This window comes from Pogona vitticeps, chromosome 3 (genome assembly GCF_051106095.1).
Source record: "Pogona vitticeps strain Pit_001003342236 chromosome 3, PviZW2.1, whole genome shotgun sequence".
Taxonomy (NCBI): domain Eukaryota; kingdom Metazoa; phylum Chordata; class Lepidosauria; order Squamata; family Agamidae; genus Pogona; species Pogona vitticeps.
In genome coordinates this window covers 74,556,594-74,582,629 of record NC_135785.1, presented here as the reverse complement: position 1 = coordinate 74,582,629, position 26,036 = coordinate 74,556,594, and the positions used below count along the sequence as shown (strand labels likewise).

Here is a 26,036-nt window from a genome sequence, read left to right as displayed (position 1 = left end):
ATATTATAAAAAGAAAATAATTCTACCTATATGACAGGAACATCAAGAAAAGAGTACAGCCACCTACCTGGTTTCAGGTGTCAGTGGAACTATCAGAATTGCACACCTGCCAATTTGAGTTGGTACTTCAAAAACTCCCAAATGGATTCATCTTCAGGACATGTCAGCCTAGACCAGGCAAGTGGACTGGGCCACTTTATTCTCAGTCTGTCTGATCACATCTATCACTAAACCAGGGAAAGGGGGCCATGTACGAAGAGGCTCAACAGCAGAGCTTTGAAAGTTACTTTTCAAAAGTAATAGATTCCTATTAATTACTCTGGTGTTTGGAAGACAATCAATTGTTATTCACTTGCTGCAACTTTGAAAAGGCAACTTGCTACCATTACTTGCTGTGCTGAATACTATTTTTTCATTATTTTTGGTTCCTTTGAGTATGGAGAATTAGAATTGGCAAATTCAGATGCCTCTAAAATGTTCTAAAATTCCCTTTAAAAGTAATCACTTGAAAGAACTATAGAACATTTGTTACACAATAACATAGTTTTGTTTATGCATTACTTCTAATATGTAACATTATTACACTCTTTTATACCCCCCAACAATTTACATACTACCACTCCCTACAATATTTCCAACTTGTTTCCTTCAAGTTCGTCCATACTGTGGTAGCAGGTGTGCATAGGAGTCATGTTGGGCTACATTCAAATCGAGCTGCAGTGCTACTATTGCAGAAACCAAAATGACATGGGTCAAAGATACTTTTAAGGAACTACTGTACTGCCATCCAAATACAGCTAGCCTGATCTTAATGCCATCTTCTCAGGCCCTTGACTGGACGTCTCCCTATACAAAGTGCTATAAATGATCATGTTTCAGTTGTGGATTGTTGTACCCAGCGAGACTTGTCAGGTATGTACACTGTAATCTCTCCAATACCAGGTTGGCCAGGTTTTTCATTTTGTGAACATTACTTGTGATTGCTGCTGATTGTAAATTGCACAGAGAACCATAATTACTGGGCAGTATATAAAAACAATGAATAAGTAAATAAGCCTTACACTATATACTGTATCAGGTATGGTCAGAAGTCAGCAACATTTTGGTTAATCAGAAACTGTGTGAATATGGGAGAGATAATAACAGACATCAGGGATTTGGATCATGACCATAACTCTTTGGGAGGTCAATGCTTATACCCCGTGGCACTGTCCTTATTTAAACTAAACCTCTAAAATTCATTTATTTTGAAAAAAAGGATGAAAGCCTTCAAATCATTGAGGCAAGATCTGGTGTCTTCTGCCTTAACAAACATCTACTTGTGTAACAGAATTTTCTTCTGTTTTTCTACCCCCGCATCTCAGACACTTCCAAAATCTACTCTGGAAGATTTCCCAAACTATCAAGGCAGACTGAAAATCATGTAGGAGGGGAAATTTGGCATACATACACACACCTCACATAGCCTCTGGTGGGAGACATTCCTTTGACTACAGGAACTGTTTGGAGACAAACCTCAGCCCAGTGGTTTAGGTATCTGGCTGCCGTTGGGACATTGATTCCCCAATATGCCTCCTTAATAGAGGCTGGACTTGATGATCCATTGGGTTCCTTCCAGCTCTGCCGTTCTAAGATTATTATTATATCCCAGGTACAAACTCATTCCACAGCAGCCAATTTAGTTCCCACAAAGGCGCAAACAAATAAAAGCTGAAGGCAACATATGAAATACTGCCATTTGGGGTTTTTTTTTAAGCACCGTTAACAGAAACATACATCTTCCAATGCTAATTGTGCTGTCTCTTCTTTAACGTCCCTGGAAGCCACAGGTATGACATCTCGAGAGTATCTTCAAATTTCCTCTCTCATTGCTAAAACTGGTTTTCAGGATATATGCCTCTTTTAGCTTTAACATTTCAACACCCTAATGACCATGCACTGTCTTGAGTAATTTTTGCTTTTCTTCCCATTTCAGACTGCTACAATAGAATGACTATTTTTTTTTTCCACATGGCAATATGTGCTTGAAACAATCCAGAAACACCTAAAGATTCTGCTAAGAACACTCCCAGCACAGAAAGTTTCTGGTAGACCTATTTATCCCCAAGAATAATCTTGTGTAGAGATGGGGGTATTCATATATATCCCCGCACAGGTGGCGTTAATGAGGATCCAGTCCCATGGGGCCGGACAGTCCATTCACCAATCTGACGCAGACGGTGCTATTCTATCAATGGCTCCGCAGCACGTGATCCGCTCACCACTCTTCAACCTTGCAACGAGGCTTGTCCTCCCGCCTCCTGCCAGGAGTGGCGAGCGGATCGCGTGCTGTGGAGCCATTGATAGAATAGCACCATCTGCATCAGATTGGTGAATGGACCGATTGGTAGAATCGTGCCATCTGCGTCCATGGCAGATTGGTGAGTGGGCCATCTGGCCCCATGCGGCTGGACCCTTGTTGACGCCACCAGTGCGGGGGTATTTGTATACGAATACAAATATCCCCATCTCTAATCTTGTGTCATTAAAATAGTTAGCCTCCTCATTGATCACTCCTAATTTTAGGAGGTTATTGATGATGATGAAGAAGAAGAAGACGCTACTCCTTACACCCCTCCACTGTCCATTGATTCCTAGACTTCTGGGATTTTTTTTACAGCTACAGATCTATATGGACAACCCAAATGTGTGTGTTTTTTAAACAGAATTATTACCACAAATATTCTAATAATGTATTAATGCTTCTCTAGGAAATGTATTGCAATGTCATTAGAATATGCATCAGTTTTTACACTTCTACAACCTTTCTCCATTCAATAGCTTTCAATGGTGGAGTAAGGGAGGACTGTAGCATGATTTCATACACTAGACCTGTAGTTTTAACAAACCTTTAAATGGCAATAGAAAGACATTGTAGACTGAAAAGAAAAAAGTGACAAGTTACAAACCATTAGGAGAATTCTTAATTGAAGGATTACCTTCTTAATGTCATTTGAATCAGTCTGTGAAATTAGTTAAAACAGCATCAGATACCTTCTGAAAATTAATTATCTAATTATGCATCTGTATAATTAGGTTCATTAGCAGCATGAACCATAAGATGTTACCTCATAATAAAGACTGCATGCTGATGCCACTGAATTTAAAAATAATTACAGCTTATTTTTCTTTAGGATGTACAACTCAGCCTATACTTCAGCACCACTTTCTAAGATGTACAAAAAGCATTAAAACACTGCCTTTAGTTTCATTTCAGTCAGGATTCCACAAGGATAAAATGGTAAACCAGAAATGTCTGGAATAAGATTGAACCCACCCAACTTATAAACAATAAACAAACAAACAAAAATAAAATTAAAAGAAATTATGTCAGATTTCCAGTATGTAAATATTCATCAAAGCCAGTGTTGTTTTAGTATAACGCCTACAATAGGTCTGAATGAAGATGGGAACAGATCCAAATATTTAATTGGTTTTTCTTAAAACAACCAGGAGCCAAATTCTCAACCACAGTCTTGAACATATCACTGAAAAATTATAAGCTGAAGACTCTTAATTAGTCGGGACAGTGGGATCCCACGATTGCTGCTTGCTTGTTTTAAGTCTTACAAACCCTCTTCCTTACAGTGCAATGCCCTCAACCACTCAATAGGTCAGTCCTCCTCTTATTGCCTTGATTAACACCATGGAAACTGAAGATTGTGATGAACTGAATCCAAAGAAAACTAATTCTACACCGTATTTGCTTTAACTTGCCTAGGTACATATTTATACAGTTACCATCTTTCTCTTTCCTTTCTTAGCAGGCTAAGTTTCACTTCTTGTTGCTTCTCTATAATAAAGCCATATACAATTTGGGACCGATTTGTCAGACAGACTTCTTTAAAGACACAACCACTCTTTGAAATCATCTGGAGAAGCATGCCCAGTGATGCCACATGCTCCTGAAATATCCTCCATTATAATTCAGAGCAAAGCATTTACCATGGGATGCTCTTCCTTTTGATATCAGGCATATATAAAACGCTGTACTGCAAGCTAAAAACTGTGCTCACGACCTGGGGTTCAAATCCCAGGTAGCCAGCTCAAGGTTGACTCAGCCTTCCATCCTTCCGAGGTCAGTAAAATGAGTACCCAGCTTGCTGGGGGGGGGGCAATGTGTAGCCTGTATAATTAAAAATTGTAAACCGCCCGGAGAGTGCTTGTAGCGCTATGGGGCGGTATATAAGTCCAATAAATAAATAAATAAATAAATCAATCAATCAATCAATCAATCAATCAATCAATCAATCAACAATTTTTAATGCTTATCTTGATTACACACCTGTCTTTGCAAACCTTGACAGTTTAGTTGCACCTTTACTGTCTGTTTTATGAATAATAAAAGTTATAACTTACTTCATACTTGTTTTACACACTAGCTGGGGAAATCTGAGACTTCTAGTAACGAAAAGGATTTTTCCCCCCTCTGATTTCTGATGATCCCCAGTCTTAAAACACACACATAATAACCAACAGCAGCTCCTCACAGCCAGAGTGCTAGTTTTAGTCTTTAAGAACTCAGCAAGTTAGGATTGCTGTGTCATACTGTGGTGACTTAGTGGTTGCGTAATTTCCTTTGACCATAATTTTCTTATGGGAGAACCAAAGAACAAGAAACGTTTACTGTACATTATGCCAGAGAGATATTGCACAGGAGTCATGTATTAACAGTACTTCATTATTAATACATAGCATGTATGTGGACTACAAATACAAGTACAAGCCCAAATATGGAATCTCTTCGATCAAATGTAATGGTTTCTCTGTTTCAGGTTTGCAATGCAAAATCCTGGCACATGGGGCACAGGTGCTAGAATATGTCAGAGAAAATACTAGGGTGACCCTTTCCTCTGTAACATACCTGTCTGTTGACATTTCACAGGTGGAGCAATGCTGCTGTCTTCTACTGGTTTACTATGTGCTCCCCACAGTGCACTAAAGCTCTTAATAAATCACTCTCTGAAGTGAGTCTCCTGTAATGCTGTCTCTTAAATTACAGTACTAAGAAAGTAGTTCCATGGTTATTGGCACAGGTTTAATCATACACACATGTAGTATAAGGCTGATGAAGCTGCTCACACAAGTATCTGATCTCTGATAATCATTTTGATTATTATGAATAGCAATTTGGACTGAAAAGCTATGCACTGAATATGCACTTAATTTATATGTTAATTTACCAGTGGGAATGTTCTTTAAATAAAATATAATGAACCTAAAATTAAGATGTGAATGCCGTCAGCTTTTACAGCTAGGGTAAATGGAAAGACTGCTCTTGAATTCATTAAGACAGCCATCTGCAGTTCAGACAAGCACCTTGCTGTTACGTTGCAAATAGAGCACGTATTTCAGAACAATTTTCCTATAAAAGAAACAGGAATGTCTGCAGCGAAGTGAAACATGCAAAATAGTCTGACCACATGGCAATGTAAAAGGCAAGATGGGAACATCTCATCACCAACTTTAATTTTGCTGTCACACAACAAACAAGATCTAAATACTTACCGCAAAGCTATAGGCAATTTAATCTGCAACTGCTCACCCAGAAACAGACTTCAGAAGCAGCCCATGTCTGGAACAGCAAAATCCTGAACTAATGCAAGTGTCTGCATATCATAGTACAAGCTTCTCTGACCTCTAGGATTATGCAAATGAGCTTGCTTTGCTTGGTGATTGATCTTCAGTTTTAAGCATGGTATTCCTTTGACATATGATTTCACATATGATTTCTCTGCAAAACTAACACACTTTCGGTTCTCATTATGGGATACACCTAACCTTTCTGTTTCGGCTAAGACTCTGATAGCAGATTAAGCCTTCACCAGTTAGCAAACTGAACCATCCATCCTTTTTCTGCTTTCTAGTCATGAAACAAAATGAAATCTGTTTAGAGCGGTCTATCGACTAGATAGGCGGGATATAAATAAAATAAATAAAAAATAATAATGTAAATATCTTATTGGGTTTTTTTTTTAAAAAAAGATGCCAGTGCAAAAAAGACAGTGTAGCAATTTTGTTTAAATATGCTCAATTGTGTATGATTCACCATATATTGTACTACCGTGTTTCCCCGAAAATAAGACAGGGTCTGATATTAATTTTTGCTTCGAAAAACACTTTAGGGCTTATTTTGAGGAGATATTTTATTTTACAGTCATGTCATCTTCTTTTGGTTGCTGCACAATGGTGAAGGGCGGGGTTTCACTTAACTGGGGCTTATTTTTGGGGTAGGGCTTGTATTACGAGCATCCTGAAAAATCATACTAGGGCTTATTTTCAGGTTAGGTCTTATTTTCAGGAAAACAGGGTAGACATCTGGACTTCAAATCCTGCCCCACGCAGCCTTCAGAATGAGAAAATTTATCAGTCTGCATCCAAAGAATGCAGAACATTTTGTGGGATCAATATAAAGGCAAATATAACTATTATAACAAAAACACTTTTCTACCTCAATATTTTCCACTGTGGGAACACAAGCCATTGTTGCAAATATTTGCTCGTTCAAGGGAAGAAAGGTTTTTCAACTTAAAGTGCTGAAACAGCTTTAAGCTTTAAGTAAGTATTTTATACTATCTCTACAGGAAAAGTTTTAAATCCAGAATAGAAAAGAAACACTGTTACCGGTATATCTATATTATGTTGCCACAGAAAGAAGGTTTAAAGAACTCTGAAGACCAATCCGTTTTAAAACTCATGCAAGAGATAGTAGAACAAGGTCATATCATCTTGTCTCTGTTACTACAAGAATATACAGTAGTAGAGAGCTTATAAATGATACAAATCTCTCTGAGATTCTCTCATGTGTATCTTCTCAGAAGAGTATTTTAAAGCATCTTTTAAAATCCCATTCCAAGCTTGAAGTACTGTACCTGCAGCTTTCACACTTGATCTTCATATCTGACCAAAGTATTTGTGATTTTGAAAAGGACATTCAGAATAGCTCATAAGGCAAGGTTGCTTTATAATCAGGCATTGTTGACATTTGAAAGAAATGGCAAACTAAATATATTTGAAATAACTCATTTTTATCTGTGCAAGCCAACAAAATGTTAGCACGGCTAATATTGGAAAAAGTGGTATGTGCTCTGATAGATTGTCAAACACTGTCAGGGAAGAAATATTTCCCATAGGAAAACTCTCCTACTTTCCCTACCAAAGTTCCCAAAGATAATGACTTATCTATGCATTTGTGTATACATACAGTTTCATAAGTATTGTAAGAGGATATGTATAAATACAGAAAAAAGACACAACTATATACCAAAACCACAAACAAATAGCTGAAATACTGTTGCACAGCCCACATGTATAACACAAACCTGTAGAAAAGTCAAAGGGAGTGTGGCAGGGTGGAAGTGCATTTCCACAAGTATGCCATGCAATGGTGAAAACAAGACTCACATGGCCAACAATGCAATCTAATTACATGATCTAGACCACTGGTTCTTAACCTTGGGTTACTCAGGAGTTTTGGACTGCAACTCCCAGAAGCCTTCACCACCAGCTGTCCTGACTGGGGTTTCTGGGAGTTGCAGTTCAAAAGCATCTGAGTAACAAAGGTTAAGAACCACTGATCTAGACCACCTAGGCATCACACTCAGCACATTTACTCTGGTGTAACTTTATGAACAGGATTTCAGTCATTGTATAAAAAACTGCCCCACAAGAAATATATTAAAATTTGAAACACACAAAAGCCTTTCCAAAATGTCAATAATTTAAAAACAAAAAATACCACTTCAATGCGTTTAAAATGTTAATGGCTTAAAACAGCTACAAGGTTCCAAATGAAATAGTGCTGTGAATTAATTCTTTACTGACCTATTGACTGAAATCCTGTTCCTTAGAATAATAGGATGCACTAAATTAGGTCTACAGAATAAGTATGGATTTGGTGAGTTAACTTTTCTGTAATTTCCATTGACTCAAGTGGGCCTACTGCAGTTGTGACTTAGTTTTCTAAAGTAGGCCACAGCTAGAGTAGGCCCATTTGAGTCAATGGAACTTATAGAGGCAGTGAATACCAAATCCCCACTGATTTAATGGGGTGACTCCGTGACTTACTATGCCAAACAACAGGATTTTAGCAACTGGACATAGATTAGATTTGTCCTGAAAGTTGGATTCCTCCTTCCTAATGGGAGAAGAAACAAAAGAATACCAATCAGTGTGAGAGAGAAATATGTTCAAGGTGCTGAAGGACAGTACACTGCTGTGCTGCTTATGATAATTTGGAATGTAGATAAAACATAAAATAAATTAAAATTAAAGCATCCTGGTAGAAGAACAAAAGATTCAAACAAAATTTAAAACATTGAAAAGACAGAATTAAAGGATTGTGTTGATCATAATACTTTACCTAGTAGCAATAAAATATATACATGCAAGCTTTAGATATGCAAAAAAAGGAAAGCAATTCCACAGATGGAGGGACTATCACAGAAAAGTCCGTATTTGCCAGAGATGCACGAAAAAGAACCTCACAAGACTCAAAAATAGATTGCATCATAACAACTGTCCTTCCTTCCCTCCCTCCCTCCCTCCCTTCCTTCATGAAGAGAAAATGAAGACTTGAGAAAAGGATGTTGGGAAAAAGAGAAAAGGAAAAGTGGTGAAGTAAAAAGAATGTGCAGTAAAAATAATTTTTCAAAAAATCTAAAAGTCCTCTGCAGGGTCAGTGTAGCTTGACAGTACCTGGGGCAAGTATTGTGCCCCCTAACTCATGGACGTGTGCTCCCTCCTCCTCCCTCTGTTCCTGATAGGAGAGCCGGAAAGGCATCCTCCTCCTCTTGCTCCATCATCATCCCTCCATTTTCTCCCGACTCCTCCTCCTCAACCTCACACTGGGTTCAGCCAGGGCGCAAAGGGGGACCCACTGCTATGCTTCAGTGCCTGCATGGCTGTGCTCTGCTCTCGCCACTGGCTCAACGGGAAGATGCTGCCAGCCAGGCTCAGTACCACAGCCAACAGCAGCCAGGAACAGGCACAGCAGTGTCCAGACCTCTGGTGCCCCCACCCAGCCTACATGGCTCTGGCTGCCCAGCAGTAGCAGCAATTGCATCCCTTCCACCGGCCCCAGTTGGACAGAGGCTACCAGTGTGCTCTCCTCAATGGGGCAGTCTACTCCCCTTCATTGCCCAGTCCTGCGTTTCTGCTGGGCTATGGGTTGCTGGCTCACCCTATTCACCAGACAGACTTGGCAGGTAGGGAGGCAAGGGAGGGAGAGAACGGGAATGGATGGATGGAGGCTTCCAGGCCAGACTGGCAAGACAGAGCACAGGAGGCACAGAAGGGTGGCAGCTGCACAGATAACAAGGTTGCCCCCTGGGGCAACCACACCGCTGGGCTCCTCTATCCTATGCCACTGTGCAGGGTGAACCAAAGTTACAGCCAGTCCCAGACAACCAGATAAATTGTTGGTTTTCTTTCATTTTGTTTGTAAAAGTTTAAGTTTTATAACTCCTTTTCAAACACAAAATACATATATTCATGTCTAAACAGCAGTGGGGGTCATTATGCCATCTTATATAACAGAATCAATAATATGGATCAGCAACGCGAAGTAAGATCAATATATTTACTTTTTTTTTGAAATTTAGTAGTTTGCTTCTTATAAGCAATCTTCTCATAGCTTAGACAATTCCCCATCCATTTCATCACACAGATGTAGAAAATAAATGTCAGGAGCATCAGATCTTGGCCAATTTACTTAACAGTCCATGTTCCCAAGGAATAATAATCCAGAAGTCCAGAAACAGCTCTTGCTTGGCTCCTATGCTTAGGTATATGTACAGATGCAAATGCATTTGTACATACAACAGAGAAACAGTAAACACGTTCAACACAGAATTTGCAAATCTTATTCTTACATATTTTAGAATTCAACTATCCTGACTCATTGATTTTTAAAAGAACAAGAAGAGAAATGCTCCTTCTGGCAGATCTTTTTTAAACAGAAAATGAATAAGAAACTACACATTGTTAAAACAGTGCTTGCCTTTCCTTCATTTTCAGTTCAGCACAGCAGCCGCAGTCCCTAAAAGAATTTATTTTTAGATACAAACTAATTGGCCACATTTACAGAAGAACTGTATCAGTAATCTGCAACCACAGCAAATAGTTTCTGCTGTGACAGATAGTAAATCTGTCAGGGTTGAAAGAGGACCTGCAAGTTGAATTCAGAGACAGAGCATTCCAAACAAAGGCTTAGTTAGCCTCTTTCCTGAAGACTTCCAGGAAGAAAAAGATCCACCCCATTAGCAATTAGTCCACTGTGTAACTCAGAACCAACAACACAGTATGGTGGCAAAATGTCTTGGAAAACAAGTTAAGGATCTATTCTTACCGCTGTAATAAACCATAATAAAGTGGCACAGGGATCAAGTTTTTACATGGACTTTAGCTAAAATCCAAAGCTTTTCTGGTGGTGTGTGCATCTCACCCTGACATCGCCGCCACCTTGGGTTTCCTGCTGCCACTGCCAGCACCACCACCAATGATGTTGTCTTCATCTCCTGTTACATGGGTCTGATGGGGGGGAGGCAGTAGAGAGGATGGAAAAGGAGGTGAGAGGGAAAGGGGTAAGGGATCGGGTTGGGAGGGCAAGGGGACAGTTGCCTGAAGAGTGGACGTGGACACCAGTGAGTGAGGAGGGCGACCAGGCAGGAAATGGAGTTAATGAGTGGGCACTGGCTTTTCCAACAAGCCCGGTACTTTAGGTTTTTTAAAATTATTCCTGCTATCTGGAATAAAAAGCAGATGGGGCATTCATATATAAAAAGCAGATGGGGCATTCCACATCTGCCCCAAAACAAACAGACCTCTGGCAGGGGAGCAGACAAGCCTCACTCCCCTGACATAGTGCTCCATGCATGCATGTACCTCATGTGTATGCTAAAATTTAAATTGCTTTTTTAAAAAATGAAGAACCCAGTACAATGGGGGGTTGTCAGTGGGATTGAGCCCTTACACCCACTGAATCAAAACTCATGTACAATCATGTGATAAAAGAAAGCAAACTCACTTTGAATTCTATGTTTGTTTGTTTTTTGTATCAGGACATAATAAAAATAATCTGGTCCTTACCAGGTCTGAATATTAGGTAAATACAACCTCAGATGAACAACAATATGTTACACATATTACACCGTGTCATTATTTAAGTAACAAAAATAAAGCCAAAATGGAAACGCTTTGTGTGAAAAACTAAGTATGCCTTATGAGTCAATAGCTTGTAGAACCACCTTTAACAGCAATAACTTGAAGTAATCGTTTTCTGTATAACTTGATAAGTTTCTCACATCATTGTGGAAGAATTGTGGTCCACTGTTCTTTACAACATTGCTTCAGTTCATTCAGGTTTGCGGGCATTTGTTTATGCACAGCTCTCGTAAAGTCCTGCCACAGCATTTACATCAGGTTGAGGTCTGGACTTTGACTGGACCGTTGCAACACCTTGATTCTTTTCTTTTCCAGCTAGTCTACTGTAGATTTGCTGGTGTGCTTGGGATCATTGTCCTGTTGCAAAACCCAGCTTCTTCCAAGCTTTAGCTGTTGGACAGCATCACATTTGACTCTAGAACACTATGCTATACAGAGGAGTTCATGGTCAACTCAATGGCTGCAAGCTGCCCAGGGACTCAGGTCCTGTGGCTGAAAAACAAGCACAAATCATCACCCCCCAGCACAATGCTTGACAATGCGTATATTTGTGCTGATATGCTGTGTTTGGCTTTCACTAAATGTGCCACTGTGCATTATGGCCAAACTTCTCAACTTTGATCTTGTCTATCCAAAGGACATCGTTCCAGAAGCCTTGTGGTTTGTCCAGATGCAACTTTGCGAAACTAAGTTGTGCTATCGCCTAGAGTGGTCAATATGACCAGATAGGCGGGGTATAAATGGAATAAATAAGTAAATAAGTAAATAAATAAATATTTTTAAAGAGAGAAGAGACTTTCTCCTGGCAACCCTTCAAAAAAAACCATACTTGTTCAGCCTTTTTCTAATTGTACTGTCATGAACTTTCACATTTAACATGCTAACTGAGGCCTGTGGATTTCAAGCTAATAGATCCACCACCGATATGGTATTTTCCCTCAGACAGTTGCAGGAGAAATGTAGGGAATGACAGCCACTCTTTGTGGCCTTCATAGATCTTACAAAGGCCTTTGACTTGGTTAGCAGGGACAGCCTTTTTAAAATACTGCCCAAGATTCGATGTCCACCTTGACTCCTTAACATCATCAGGTCCTTTCATGAGGAAAAGAAGGGCACTGTAGTTTTTGATGGCTCAACATCAGATCCCTTTGACATCCGAAGCAGAGTGAAACAGGGTTGTGTCCTCACACCGACCCTGTTTGGGAACTTTTTTGCTGTCATGCTGAAGCACACCTTTGAAATTGCAACAGAAAGTGTCTATCTCCGGACTAGATCAGATGGAAAGCTCTTTAATCTCGCTAGATTGAGAGCGAAGACCAAAGTCCAACTGGAATGCATGCGGGACTTCCTCTTCGCCGATGCTGCTGCTGTTGTTGCCCATTCTGCTGAAGAGCTCCAACAACTTATGAATAGTTTTAGTAAGGCCTGCCAAGATTCTGAATTAACAATCAGCCTGAAGAAAACACAAGTCATGGGCCAGGGTGTGGACTCACCTCCCTCTATTACCATCTCTACACAAGAATTGGGAGTTGTTCATGACCTCGTATACCTTGGATCAACTATCTCTGACACTCTCTCCCTAGATGTCGAGCTGGATAAACGCACTGACAAAGCAGCTACATGTTCTCTAAACTCACAAAGAGAGTATGGCTTAATAAGAAGCTAATGGCATGTACCGAAATCCAGGTCTATGGAACCTGTGTCCTGAGTATACTCCTGCACTGCAGTGAGCCCTGGACTCTTTGTGCACAGCAGGAGAGGACGCTGAACATGTTCCATATGCATTGTCTCTGACGGATTTTTGGCATCACCTGGCAGGACAAAGTTTCAAATAGAGTAGTCCTAGAACAAGCTGGAATGTTATCATATACACATTATTGAAACAGTGACGTCTACATTGGCTCGAACATGTCATGAGAATGGCTGACGATCAGATTCCAAAAGATCTCCTGTATGGAGACTTAGTGCAGGGAAATTGCCCCAGAGGGAGACCACAGCTGCATTACAAGAATAGCTGCAAGCACGATCTGAAGGTCTTAGAAATGGACCGCAACAGATAGGAAACTTTGACATCTGAGCATTCAGCCTGGAGGCAGGTGGTGCATCATGGTCTCTCCCAATTTGAAGAGACACTTGTTCAGCAGGCCGAAGCAAAGAGGGAGTCCCAAAACCAGCAAAATCAGGGAGCTGGACAGGGGACAGATTGTATTTGTCTTCAGTGTGGAAGGGTTGTCACAACCACATTGGCTGTTGCTCCAAGACCTCTATTCAGAGCATGTTATCATAGTCTCTTGAGACTAAAGGAAGCCTACATACACGAGGCCTGTAGAGTCTAAGATGTAATTCTTGGGGGTTTTGCCATTCCCCTGAATGGGTGAATTTGCTTGGACATCCACTCCTGGGAACATTGGCAACTGTCTTGAATGTTTTCCACTTGTGGATAATCTTCGTCACTGTAGAATGATAGACTTTAAATTGTTTGGAAATTAGCCTATAACCTTTCCCAGATTGATAGGCAGGAAAAATTGCTTCTCTTAGTATCATTGCTGATGTGTTTCCTCCTTGTCATTCTTCCCTGACACACACCTGAATGCTCCAGACCAGTAAACTGCAAAAAAGGTTGGCTTTTATAGAGATAGTCACACTTGCTGATGATCAGTTACTCAAGGGCATTTGTTCAGCAGCACCTGGATGCTACTTAAGTCCCATTAATTCCTATGGAAGCAGTAAGGGTGTATTTAAGTTTTTCACACGTGTCTTCTCCATTATGGTTTTATTTTTTTTTAAATAAATCACAGCACAGTGTAATACGTGTAATGCAGTGTTGCTCATCGGAGGTTGTATTTACCTAATTTTCAGACCTGCTAAGGGCCAGGTGATTTTTATTACATTATGTCCTGATACATAAAATCATAGAATTCAAAGAGGGTGTACTTTCTTTTTCCCGTGACTGTAAATCCCTTTGATTCACTCAGTCTAATGCACATAGGACTAGCAAATGGATTTAGGCCACTATTTTTGTAAAACAAGTGAGTACCAATCAAACTGGTCATTTCTAACCACAAATTCTGTTCAGACCTGAAGAAAAATCAGTTTAAAGGATATACGAATTCAGATAACAGGTAATTAGCACAATAAAACTGGCCGTAATAGCCCTATTACAAATGGAATGTAAAACACACAGCACTTGCAAATGGTGTGTTGCATTTATGAGTCCTCAGACTAAAGGGCATCCAGCTTCAGTCTAGGCTGCAGAAATTATTTTCAAGATCAATAGCACAACTATGACCAAGGAACAATGCGTTGCTCACCACAAAATAAAATCTTTCACATGTAGCTACAATTGCTTCTGAAAGGGCCCTTTGTGAGCTAGAGCAACAAGAGCAGGGCGGATGCAATAGCCATATTCCCAACAGGCAATAGTTTATAGTCTGCATACGAATCTGTAAACAAGATGCCCCTTGTCCATATGTAACCCTTGAGGGTAATGAACTGAACAGACCTATAATCAAATACTTGCACACAGTGGACAGCAATTTATTTTTCAAAACAGACTCCTTTAAACAACATCCTCCAGGGCCACACTTGAGGTACAGGTCTCATAAAACAGAATTTGACATCGACTGTGTATGTGTGAAAACTAGGGTGACCACGAAGAGAGGCACAGAGATATTGACTCCTCTTTCATTGTGGTTTTGTGGGAGGAGGCCCCTCTAGAGCTCGTAGCTGACCTGAAATGAAATCCCCTTTTGGCATCAACAAGGAATTTCTTCTCAATACAGACACCATCCCTTAGGGCCATGGAAGGGAATGGTAGGGTTAAATTAACTTCCCCAACTATTGTGATGCCAATAAAAACCAGCTAAAAGTGTTTGTGTTTTTAATGTGGACATGAAATACAACGGCCATTTACAGTTCTATCTAGGCAGGGATTTTTTTATTTAGAAATGCAGTGGACCCTCTACTTACGGAATTAATCTGTATTGGAATGGTGGCTGCAAGTCGAAAAGTCTGTAGGTCGAATCTCCATTGACCTACAATGCATTGAAAACCGATTAATCCCATAACTGGCAGTTTTTATTCTATTTTTGTTCCATTTTGGTTTTTTTCTGCTCTGTAAGTCGATTCTCCGGCTGCAAGTCGAATCTAAACTTTACGGCCAGAGAAGTCTGTAACTCGAAAAGTCTGTAAGTCGAGCCATCTGTAAGTCGAGGGTCCACTGTGAATCTCATATCGAGCTACAGAATATATCCATTACATGGGTAAAGTGTGACTTAACTGCCCTCATTGCACTTGCTGATGTGCATTAAATCTGTCTGTTTTCAAAGCATCAAACATACCTCTTTTTCTCTTATAGAAACCAGTCACTCTGGCAGGATATACAGTACTATGAACATATGCATCAACATTCCAAGTAGTGAGACTTTCGTGTGCTTGTAATAAATACCTTATTCTTTTTGTTGCACCCTATTCACTCACATTCACTCTCTCACACAGTCAGCCATAATGAAACATTTCAGAAGGTTCTTCTCCTGCAGTAATCACATTATCTGCAACAGCCTTTCTTGAGCTGGCTTGTGAAAGAGATTTTTTTAGAAGACTACTCATAACAGTTTCCTTTGCTGAGAAACAGTGACTGTCTAATACAAAATACAACCTCACAGTGGCTGAAATCCAGTTGGCGCAGTATTTGTGCCAGGCAATGAGGACAATGCCATCAACCAGTGCTGTTACTCTTTATTTTAATCAAATTTAAAACTTCCTATTCCTCTCCTTCACATTCTGAGGCTTTCTAGGCATCCCTTTTGCCCCAGAGAAGACTTTGGGACCTACAGGATGATGGAGGGGGTGAGCTTTCACATCAGAATATATCTACTGGCTTTCTGCTGGTAATTCAGACCTGGTAGGGAGACCAATGGTGCCAATTTTTCAATATTAAACTCTTCCCCTCCCTTCCCAATGCTCCCAAAGGTCTCACCAGGACTAAAGGGATGCTTGGAGAGCCTCAGAGCCTGAAGGTTTGTGGTGGTGGTGGGGATAGGATATATTTAATTAAATTAAAACAAGAAGTAATGTCAACATGTAATGACATCATCCTTGTTGCACAGTGTAAAGTCATGCAACAGGATTTCAGCTAGCAGACAGAAAGGCCATGCACTGGTCCCCTCATTTAGTTCATAGGGCCAATTCACTGCTTCAGGATGGTTCTCAGTTCAAACTGAAGCAATTTAGGTGTCATCTGATTCAATCTGCACATGCAAATATATTTGTAATTTAGGATCACCAGCCTCCCACTGAATTGCACTAGAAAACCTAAGCATGCATACCTTTTTTTCCCCACAGATATCAATGAAACTAGAAATATGACAGGCAGAAATTGTATGTAATCTGCAAAGTTTCAGACAGCTAGCTTCAGGGAGTTGTGTATTAGGCACATTTAAAATTTGATCCCCCCCCCCGAAAACAATTATTTAAAGCATTCAGTTAAGTAGTGCTTAGTCTTGCCCATTCTTGCTGCTTTTGTACCCTCACTGTCCCCCTAATATTGGGACGAACTCACCTAGAGACCTTAGCAAATTAACTGAAAGACTGAACCAAAGACATCACAACAGTAGGCACCAGGCAGAAACAGGTAACTAAATAAAAATGTATCAAACATCCTTTTCCACATTAAAAAAAAAATAGTATATCATGAAGAAAAAAATGCAGTTAGTATCATAAGTAGTATTAACATTCATTGCATCAAACCAACATCTATATCAGGAACGCTACTGAACATCTTCAGGGCATCCAGGATGAAATGAATGGGACAGGATTCAATAAGAATTCTTAGCAGGGTTCTAAATTCACATTAAGCACTTAACTAACACTTATGTGTAGTCTGTGATTGGATTTTTCGGTCGTCTCCCTCCTCAAGACTTTTTTTTAATGTAATGTTAACTGTTTGTGGCTGAGTAGTTTAATCATTTCCATGTGAACATCTTGGGCTGTCCAGAATCCCCTATCCTAGCTGTTTTCCCACCCAGATGAAAAAATACTAGTCCTCTTTCCTCTGGATGAAAACTAGCTAGAAATAATGGCTAAGTAGGCAAATGGCTGACAAGAAAATGGTTACACAGCCCATCACCCCAAGTCCTCTACTCAACCTAAGCCATCATAATTTTGCATTACTCAGAAATGTCTGAGTAGATACAACTTTTTCATAAGCTTTTATTCTTCATTCAGATCCAGGTATATTTCAACCACTGTTATTATAACATTTAATGGAAGCCTTCAGAGAGTATAACCCTTTGCAAGTCTTGTTGGGACAAAACTGCAAGGTACGTGGGATGTACTCTGAACAAACATGCAAACAATCAGGCTGCACATAATTTTTTTTTAAAAATCCACACACTCTTACTGGCAAGAATATAGATTATAACTGGCATCCTCCCACTAAGATTCCTGATGCAAATCCCTTTTTCATCTTTATTCTCATCAATTTCATTGCACACTTCTCCATATCCTGCTTATTAGTGCTGCAAAAAGAAGTGTTCTTTCATACGTCCCCTAATATCTTTCAAAACATAGCTCATCATTTTTATCACTACTTGACCACAAACAAAAGGCAGCAAGAACATAGCATTGCTAAATATACTCTCCTACAAAACATAAAACCTCAGATAACTGTGCAAGCATGTTATCTGGTGAGTTAGGTTTAGCCTTTCTACAGGCAGCCCAAGGAAAAAGCAATAAGGTAATACCGCTGCTCATAAAAACAGACAAGCACACACACAAATTAGATATACCCAGCAGGGGTGCAGCTAGACTTAATGAAAACAATTTGTCAGTTTGCTACTCCTAAGTGTCACATCCTACTCAATAGGGGGAAAATCACTAAGATAGAGTTAAAACAATTTAAACACCAAATAGTGATAAATGCAAAATGGGCCAATCCATGATTTTAGAAGCCAGCACAAAATTCTTAACTCCACAGTCAACAGATTGTAAAATAACATTGATCCCTAAATCATTCATTGATTTGGGACTACATTTCAAGTGTATAAACAGAAAGCTGAAATACTACTTTAAATTTGCACATACTTGTTACCTCTTTTATTTGAAACTGACACCATGCACAGCAATAAACCAAAATCTGGTACAAAATTTCTAGGTCTGTAACATTGTGAGGGTTCAACTTCTGGCTCCAAATTCAATTCAAAGAAATCAGTAGATCTTTGTTATTTCAAAACAGGTGTGGGATTTATTGGTGCATTAAACAATAAACAAGTGTCTGGAACATGATTATGAGTCAATGTATTCTCGAAGGCTTTCACGTCCAGGATCTGATGGTTGTTGTGGGTTTTTCGGGCTCTTTGGCCGTGTTCTGAAGGTTGTTCTTCCTGACGTTTTGCCAGTCTCTGTGGCCGACATCTTCAGAGGACTGGAGTAGGAACTCTGTCCATGCTCTGTTGCACATTGCACATTGTGAGCCCCCATCACTTGTTCCAGGTCCCACCAACCTAGCGGTTTGAAAGCATGCAAAATGCAAAAATGCGAGTAGATAAATAAGGCACCACCTTGGTGGGAAGGTAAATGGCATTCCGTGTCTAGTCACGCTGGCCACCTGACCACGGAGGATTGTCTGCAGACAAACGCTAGCTCTATTGGTTGGAAATGAAGATGAGCACCGCCCCCTAGAATTGGACATGACTGGACAAAATTGTCAAGGGGAACCTTTACCTTTACCTATTCAATCTGGTTGAGTTTTCTTGTATGTTTGGGTGTTCAGCCCTCTCAAGTTCATGCTCCTTGCTGCTTCGGCCATCTTGTATTTGCCTTTTGGTTTTTGCCACCTGCGTCATCCCTCTGTTCAACCACGGCTCTTCTGCTCCTAAATAGTCCTCCAACAAAGTTATAGCAACCTCTAGGTTGCCGTGTTTGTTCTTCATCACCCAGTTTCTGGGACCTGTTCCTGGTGTAGAGATAAGTTGTTCCATAATCACAATTTCTAAGACCTGGTCTGCTGCCTTTCCTTTGGGTTGCACCCATCTCGTGGCATTGACCTTCATCTTCTGTGCCAGGGTTCGTGGATGGATTCCTGGGCATAGTTGTTGGTCTCTGAATTGTTCCAGTATGCTTCTTCGTTCAAGTTCAATGTGTTTAGGATTGCAGTTTTGACTTCTGTATAATCGCCTGCCTCCATCGGGTCTAATGTGTCTACTATGTTTTGTGGCAGTCCTGTTAAATATGGCATAAGGATCAGTGCCCAGTGTTCTGTCGGCCATTGGTCCATTGTCGCTAATCGTTTGAATGTGTTGAGGAACGCCGCTGGGTTGTGGTCCCATTTTTTTGTATTTTTATAGGCAGTTGGCTTACTATCAGAGTTTTCTGCTGCGTTGTTCCCGACGGTAGCAGTGTAATCAATTTTGTTTGTGCCAATTGTGTAATCAGTAATTGTTGTTGGTCTGCTAGTTGTTTTATGAGGGTGTCTTGTCTTTCTGTTACTTTGCGGAGCCAATCTTCTGCCAGGCCTCCCAGTGTCGAAGGTCCCCCACGTTGGGCGCCAATTTGTGAGGGTTCGACTTTTGGCTCCAAATTCAACTCAAAGAAATCAGTAGATCTTTGATGTTTCAGAACATCCCTCCCGCCCTCTTTCTCACAAACATCTTTTCTAGGACAAAGTGTTGCTCAGGAATCATTAGAAAAAGAATGGCCATAAATCAAGAGAAAATCTTGTCAGCTGAACACCAGCTGTTGGCTGATTCTTCCATAAAGAAAATTTAACCAGCCCTAGAGACATAACTGGAAGACTAAAGTCCAACCTAGCACAGCCATTGATTTCCACCAGCAAAATATTTCACTACACTGACTGACAAGCATACATATATGTCATTATAGAGAACTTGTGCTTCTATTTTTCCTGTGGAGTAGCCATGTTTGTCTATTATAGCAAAACCAATGAAAGGTGTTCTATCACCATACAGATTCACAATTTTTATTTGGCACAGGTTTTGATAGCTACAGTCCAGAGTGTAGGGATTAAAGGAAGTTACTTTTTTGTGCGACAGCTCCTCAAACCCTCCAATCAAGACTGGAAGCCTTGGGGACTTGTAATCCCAAGATATAGCTTTTCCGTACTCTGACATATCCCATTTCTGTACCTGGTGATGCAGGCTGTAATCCATGAAAGTAGTCCTTGCCAAATAAAGTATTCTGATAATTAAGGCAGCGCACGATTCAGCCAGATGATACTTTCTTCAGATATAGCTCTGCATTTGAGAATACTCTAGGAAGTTGTTTACAAAAAACACAAACCTGATCCTTAGGTCAACACTAATGAAAAATCCTGAAAATACCATCTACAGTTATATTTCACCACATCAAACTGCTGCAAGTTTCCCTGTGTCTTGATTTACCACATCATGCATTCCACTGTTCCTGCTGTATATCCATGGCTGCTGCTGACATGGAAATAACCAAAGTGATGATGGCAAAATCAGAATCAGTTTTACAACATGTTACAGAGGAAAAGAAATCATGAAGATGCCATTTTCAGCAGCAGCCTTATGTTTCTCATAATGCAGGAGTCTACCTCATTTTTTTTTCACTTAGAGGAGAAGACAGACATAAATAAAAGAAAATTGCAATAAACAATGTGATGATATACATTCTTTGCTCAAAAATATATAATCTCAGCTACTGTGAAAAATGTTTGTACATTGATACAGAGACTATGGATTCAGCCTAATTCACCAAGTGGACTCAGACAGTAGATCCCTAACTTCCAGCCTCATTTCTCCCAAAACACAATTTGCAAAACAAGGGAATTAATGATGGCCAGCCCTTTGATGATTGCTGTGGAAATAAATCAGGACCATGAACTACTTTGCATACTAGAATGCAATACAGAAGGTCACTAATTACACTTCTCTGTCTGAATCTCTGCTGCTTAGCATAGTAACTCCAAACGAGAATAGACTCATTGAAGCAACAGAATTTGTGGAGGAGTTCACTCACCAAATTCCTACTGATTTAATAAGACTACTCCAATTGCAACTTATTATGGTAAACAACAGGATTTCGGCCCTTGAAATCTCTTCATTCTCAGTTAATATGTTTAGATGGCAAGATTAATGGTTGTCTCTTTATTCACCTATTTCATAACATTTTGGGTAAACACTAGTAATGTGTCTATAATGTACTGTGAGATTAATTAAATCTTTGTTGCAGAGACTGGCAAAACAGAGCTTCCTAGAAAGCTATAACAAAGCAAACCTGTCAATGGTTTAAATTATTATTTCTCTAGATGACTAAAGAATCTGGCACTATTGCAGTCTTAAATCTCCATTCTAGCCACTATTCGTCTACAGCTTTCTCATCCTTAAGGCACACTTTTTTTTTCCTCCTGAGAAAACAATTTCTACAAATCAATGTAAAGATTTTAACACCTCCTGACTTAATAACATCAACAGGGGAAAAAGAACAACCAAAGCATATCAGATGAGGACATTTGTAGCAGACTATTACTGCCATGAGCTAAACTCCACATAATTTGCATTAAAAGCTTACTATGTCGAAGATGCATAACTATGCTAATTAGTTTCAATTAAAAATCAAACTGCTGCAGAGACTAAGCCAAGAACCTTATTACAGAGATCATCTTGAATAACAAATCCTTTCCCCCAAATTTTTCCATTTAGTCAGAAAGGCAACAGATGCTATCATAACTACCATTTGTGGATAGCCAGGATGTTACTTTCTTCTGCCCAAACCTGTGGCACTATTTTCTCTTTGCAAATTGTCCAGAAGGCACCTTAATGGATACATTAAGCAGAATTACATGCAGTGAGATGTGTCATACTGGTGTCATCCATTTACTCTCTCAGTAATTCCCAACCTTGGATTCCCAGTTCTTCTTGAACTACAACTCCCAGAAATCCTGGCAAGTACACATTATGGTGAAGGCTTCTGGGAGTTGTAGTCCAAGAACATCGGGGGACCCAAGTTTGGGGATCATTGCTCTAAATAGACCAGACCTCGAAACCAGCATAGTGGAGTGCAAGCATTGCATTTAGTTTCAGTTTTGCAATTTTCAACAGACTAACTAGGGAGTACTGTGTGCAGACATACTCAAGCTGCACCTCTGGATAAACATACATAGGAGTGTGCTGTTAAGTCGACCCGTTCAACTCCAGCCTAACGATCATTCCTATTGCTGTGCAGGGACATGAGCGATCTCGCAAGGTTGTTGTAGGGACTGCTGACAATGTATGCAAAAGACTACACTCAAGGGCATTAAACAAACTGGTGGTCGCATCGTGTCTTCCCTGCACTCTACACCAAGGGGTCCTCTTCAGTGTGCATACCTAGTGGGGCATACACTTGGCTTTTCCCAGCTCTTTCAAAATTGGGAGGAGAGGGAATTCGCGGAGATGCGGCGTGACTCCGTTCAGAGAGCCATGTCTTCATCTCTTCCTCTTGTCAAGGGACGAGAGCAGGACGGAGCACGAGGCAACAAGCACGCAAACCCCCCCCCCCCGCCGCCAGATCGCCTCCCGATCAGAGCGGCCGAGATCCAGAGGCTTCATTAAACCCCTGCCAAGATCGCTCTTACCGCCCCCCCCCATAACGCCCGCGGCTACCAGCTCCACCCCCGGGGTTCCAATTGCCGCTGGTTGTGAAACCCGCATCTGCCCCGCTTGGCATTCCCCATTCAGCACACGGCGGGCCGTCCTCGCGCGCCTGCTGCTGCCACCTGCCCGGGAAGGGCTTCTCTCCTCCACGGCGCTCTCTCCGCAAAGGGAAATGCCATTTCCGCCTCCGACGCCCCACACCCTCCTTCCCTCCCTCCCTCCGTCCCTCCCTCGCTCGCTCGCTTCCCACCTCACGGGCAGCCAGCCGGGGCAAGCGCGGGGCGGGCAGCGGCGACCTCTCGCCTCTGCGTCCTTCTCCCTTCTCCCCAATCGGGTGGCAAAGCCCCTTCTCCGTCTTCGCCCCGCAGAGCACTGAGGGAAGAAGCGTCGGCCCCTTTGCGGCGAAAGGGAGGCGCCTCTCCGACCCCATGTCCTGGCGCAGCCCGGGACTGGTTGTGGAGAAAAACCAGTCAGCTCTGCCCGCCCTGCGTCCAAACCCCGGCGTCTCTGAGGGAAAACAGCCGGGGCTGGCATGACTAGGGGCAGTAAGGCGAAAGTGTGAAGCGGCCAGCAGCCGGCGCATTTCCCCCTGCCCTGTTCCGCCGGCTGGCCTCGTGCCCACCCGTTCCCCCGACCACCACCTCCGCTTACCTTCGGGGGGCTCGCCCAGCTCCGCTCCTCCAGGCGCGCCGACTCCTCATGCCCTCCCCCCGGGCCGCCACTTGCAAACGGAGGCGGTGGCGGCAGGAGCAGCAAGCGGGGGACGCCCTGGCATTCACCCTGCTTGCTTGTGGCGGCTGCAAGAACCTCGCTCGCCGCCGAGCAGGAAATTTCCTGCCCTCGTCCGCCTCCCTTCTTCGCTCTGTGGGCAGCCAGCCGGTTCCGAGGCAGCGCCAGCACGGCGCGGGAGCCGCCTGCTGCCCGAGGAGTGGAATGGCGGCTGCGGTTTCACACCTGCTCCGCCTGGAAGAAGCAGGTGGGCAAAAAGCCATCTTCGACCCTTTCACAGCCCGCGCAGGGGCGGCCGAAGAACTATCCTCCCAACAGAAGGGAGCCCTTTGAATTTTTTGCGGGGCAGAGCCCTCTTTCTCTAAGGTGAATCTCTCTCTCTCAGCTGTTCTAAGGCAAAGTGACAAATCTTGCCACCTATCCCAGATCAAGGTGCCTAGGACCCAAGAAGACCATCCCCGTCATGAGCCAAATTGAGGCTGGGGCTACATTGGCAGGGGAAATGCCATTTCCACCTCTGATGCCCCTTTTGTTCACTCTCTTTCCACCTCACAGCCGTAAGCCAAAGCCAGCTGGGGCAAGCACCGGCCAGGTCCTGACTTGTACATCTAAAAAAGAGGCACCTGACAAAATCCATCTTTTTCAATAAATTTTCGACTTTAAATTCTTCATGCTGATGGTCCTGACCCCCTGAAGCCATGAAAGCTAGCAGATTGTATGAGGATACTTATAGCGATCTATAAAGGTATCACCTACTCTTGCATTTGTATTTTGTAATGACCACACAGCTCCGTTTTATTTAATTACTTACTAGAGAAGTTTTCAGCCTGACCCTTAGAATTCCAGATGACAGCTCAACATTTGGAAATGGACGTGCCTTAACGATGCAGCCTTCTTAAAGATGTGCTCAAGGAAGTCAGATGCTTTGTGATCGTTAGGGATGTGCACAACTCCCTGCAGCCCACCCTGCTCTGTGATGATGAATAAAAGGTACACAGATCATGCTAGTCGAGCTTGTGCCCTTTTTGAGACATTTCAACCTGATTATTTTCCAGGTCCATGACAGTATTTGTGCACTTCCAGTTCTCTGTGAAGACCCCATTAATGTAGATGAGGAAATTAAAATGGCAAGTCCTGCTCATAGTGAAAGCAGGAACGAAGGGCACCAGTGACAATTTGCAGAATAGTGTCTTGTTTTTCCTCCCATCCCAACTTTTCAGCCACCAGTAAAAAGTCCCAACTGGTATACTAAGACAACCAACAGGAAGGGGAGGAGGGGTTTTAAAAGGGCAATGTGCAGTGCCAGGGTGCCAGAGAAAGGACACTTTCTGTCTTTTCCCTTTCCCCCCGCCTTTCCAATCCCCCAAACCTAAAATTAGCAGTACTGCAGTCACAAGACTTTGATAATATAATGAATGACTTTGCAGCAGGAAAGGCAAAGAAAGTTAATTTCTAATGTAAAGAGGATTCTCTCTTCCACTGTTAATTTTTTTCTCCAGTTATAATTAGAGATGGGCATGAACTGCCTAACTGGTGGTTCATCCCAGTTCATTTTTTGACCATTCAGGTGTTTGGTGGTTCCCCACCCTGCCTCCTCTGGCGGGCATCCATTCAGAGGCAGCACCTGGAGGAGGCAGAGCCAGGAAGCTGGGGCGCTGCCTATGAGTGAGCACACACTGGAGGGAGCAAGGCTGGGAAGTGCCAGACACCTGATCAGCTGAAAAATGAACCAGCATGAACCACCAGTTTATGCCCATCTCTGGTTATAATTGTGACACATGAAAGCCAGATTTAACCTGAGTGACATATAAGGAAGCCACTCTATCCCATTAAAGTCCCTGGGCTCTTTGCTTCACTCTTGTACACAACCTCTATTTTATTTCTCAAAGCAGGTTCTCTGACTGTATAGTTTGCATTGAAAAGATCACAGGTTCAATCGCTGGTAGTTTTAAAAATGATAAGTACTAGGACATACTTCCTGAGCAATGTGGGAGCATTGCTGCCAGTTGGGGTAAATTGTACTAAACAAAATGGGCAATTTGCAAAATAGACAAAAGTTCATATTACCTTGTTGTTGATAAGAATTTAATATATAAGATGCCTTCATATGATCCATACAAAGCAGTCAGTAAGAAAACACCAGGGATTACTTCACAGTTTGTTTCTACAACTGAAACAATCTGAACACATCCATTACATTGTGCAAGATAAACATGGAATCTTGCAGTGCACTTCTTGATGAATACTGAATGGATGGTATACAGATCACAATCGACCCTGGCATTAGATACCGCGAGACAGCTGCCTCAAGATTCTGGAATGCAGGGAGCAGTATCAAGATGCTGAATTTTCAAGGTAGAGGGATTTTCAGAGTGAATCAAAAGAAGCTCCAGTGAAAGCAAATGTTAGAAAGGCATTTTCTTTCTTTTAGTAAGCACGCATGCACACACATACGGATGAAACACAAACTGTAAACATTTGCAACTTGTA

The 26,036-nt window shown here is 41.6% G+C and overlaps 1 protein-coding gene across 3 annotated transcripts in view; it reads right to left on the bottom strand.

Annotated features, from left to right (window-relative positions):
• The window catches only part of PTPRE (protein tyrosine phosphatase receptor type E), a 146,415-nt gene extending 122,689 nt beyond the window's left edge, over positions 1–23,726 (bottom strand). For 2 of the 3 annotated variants that reach the window (XM_072995408.2, XM_072995409.2), the window contains exon 1: positions 23,469–23,696. In XM_072995408.2, coding sequence (XP_072851509.2) covers positions 23,469–23,518 — 50 coding nt within the window. In that variant the 5' untranslated portion in view covers positions 23,519–23,696. Of the gene's footprint in view, positions 1–23,468 lie in introns of all 3 variants that reach the window. The other variant, XM_072995411.2, reaches the window with a different exon arrangement.
• Between the last annotated feature and the right edge of the window lie 2,310 nt (positions 23,727–26,036).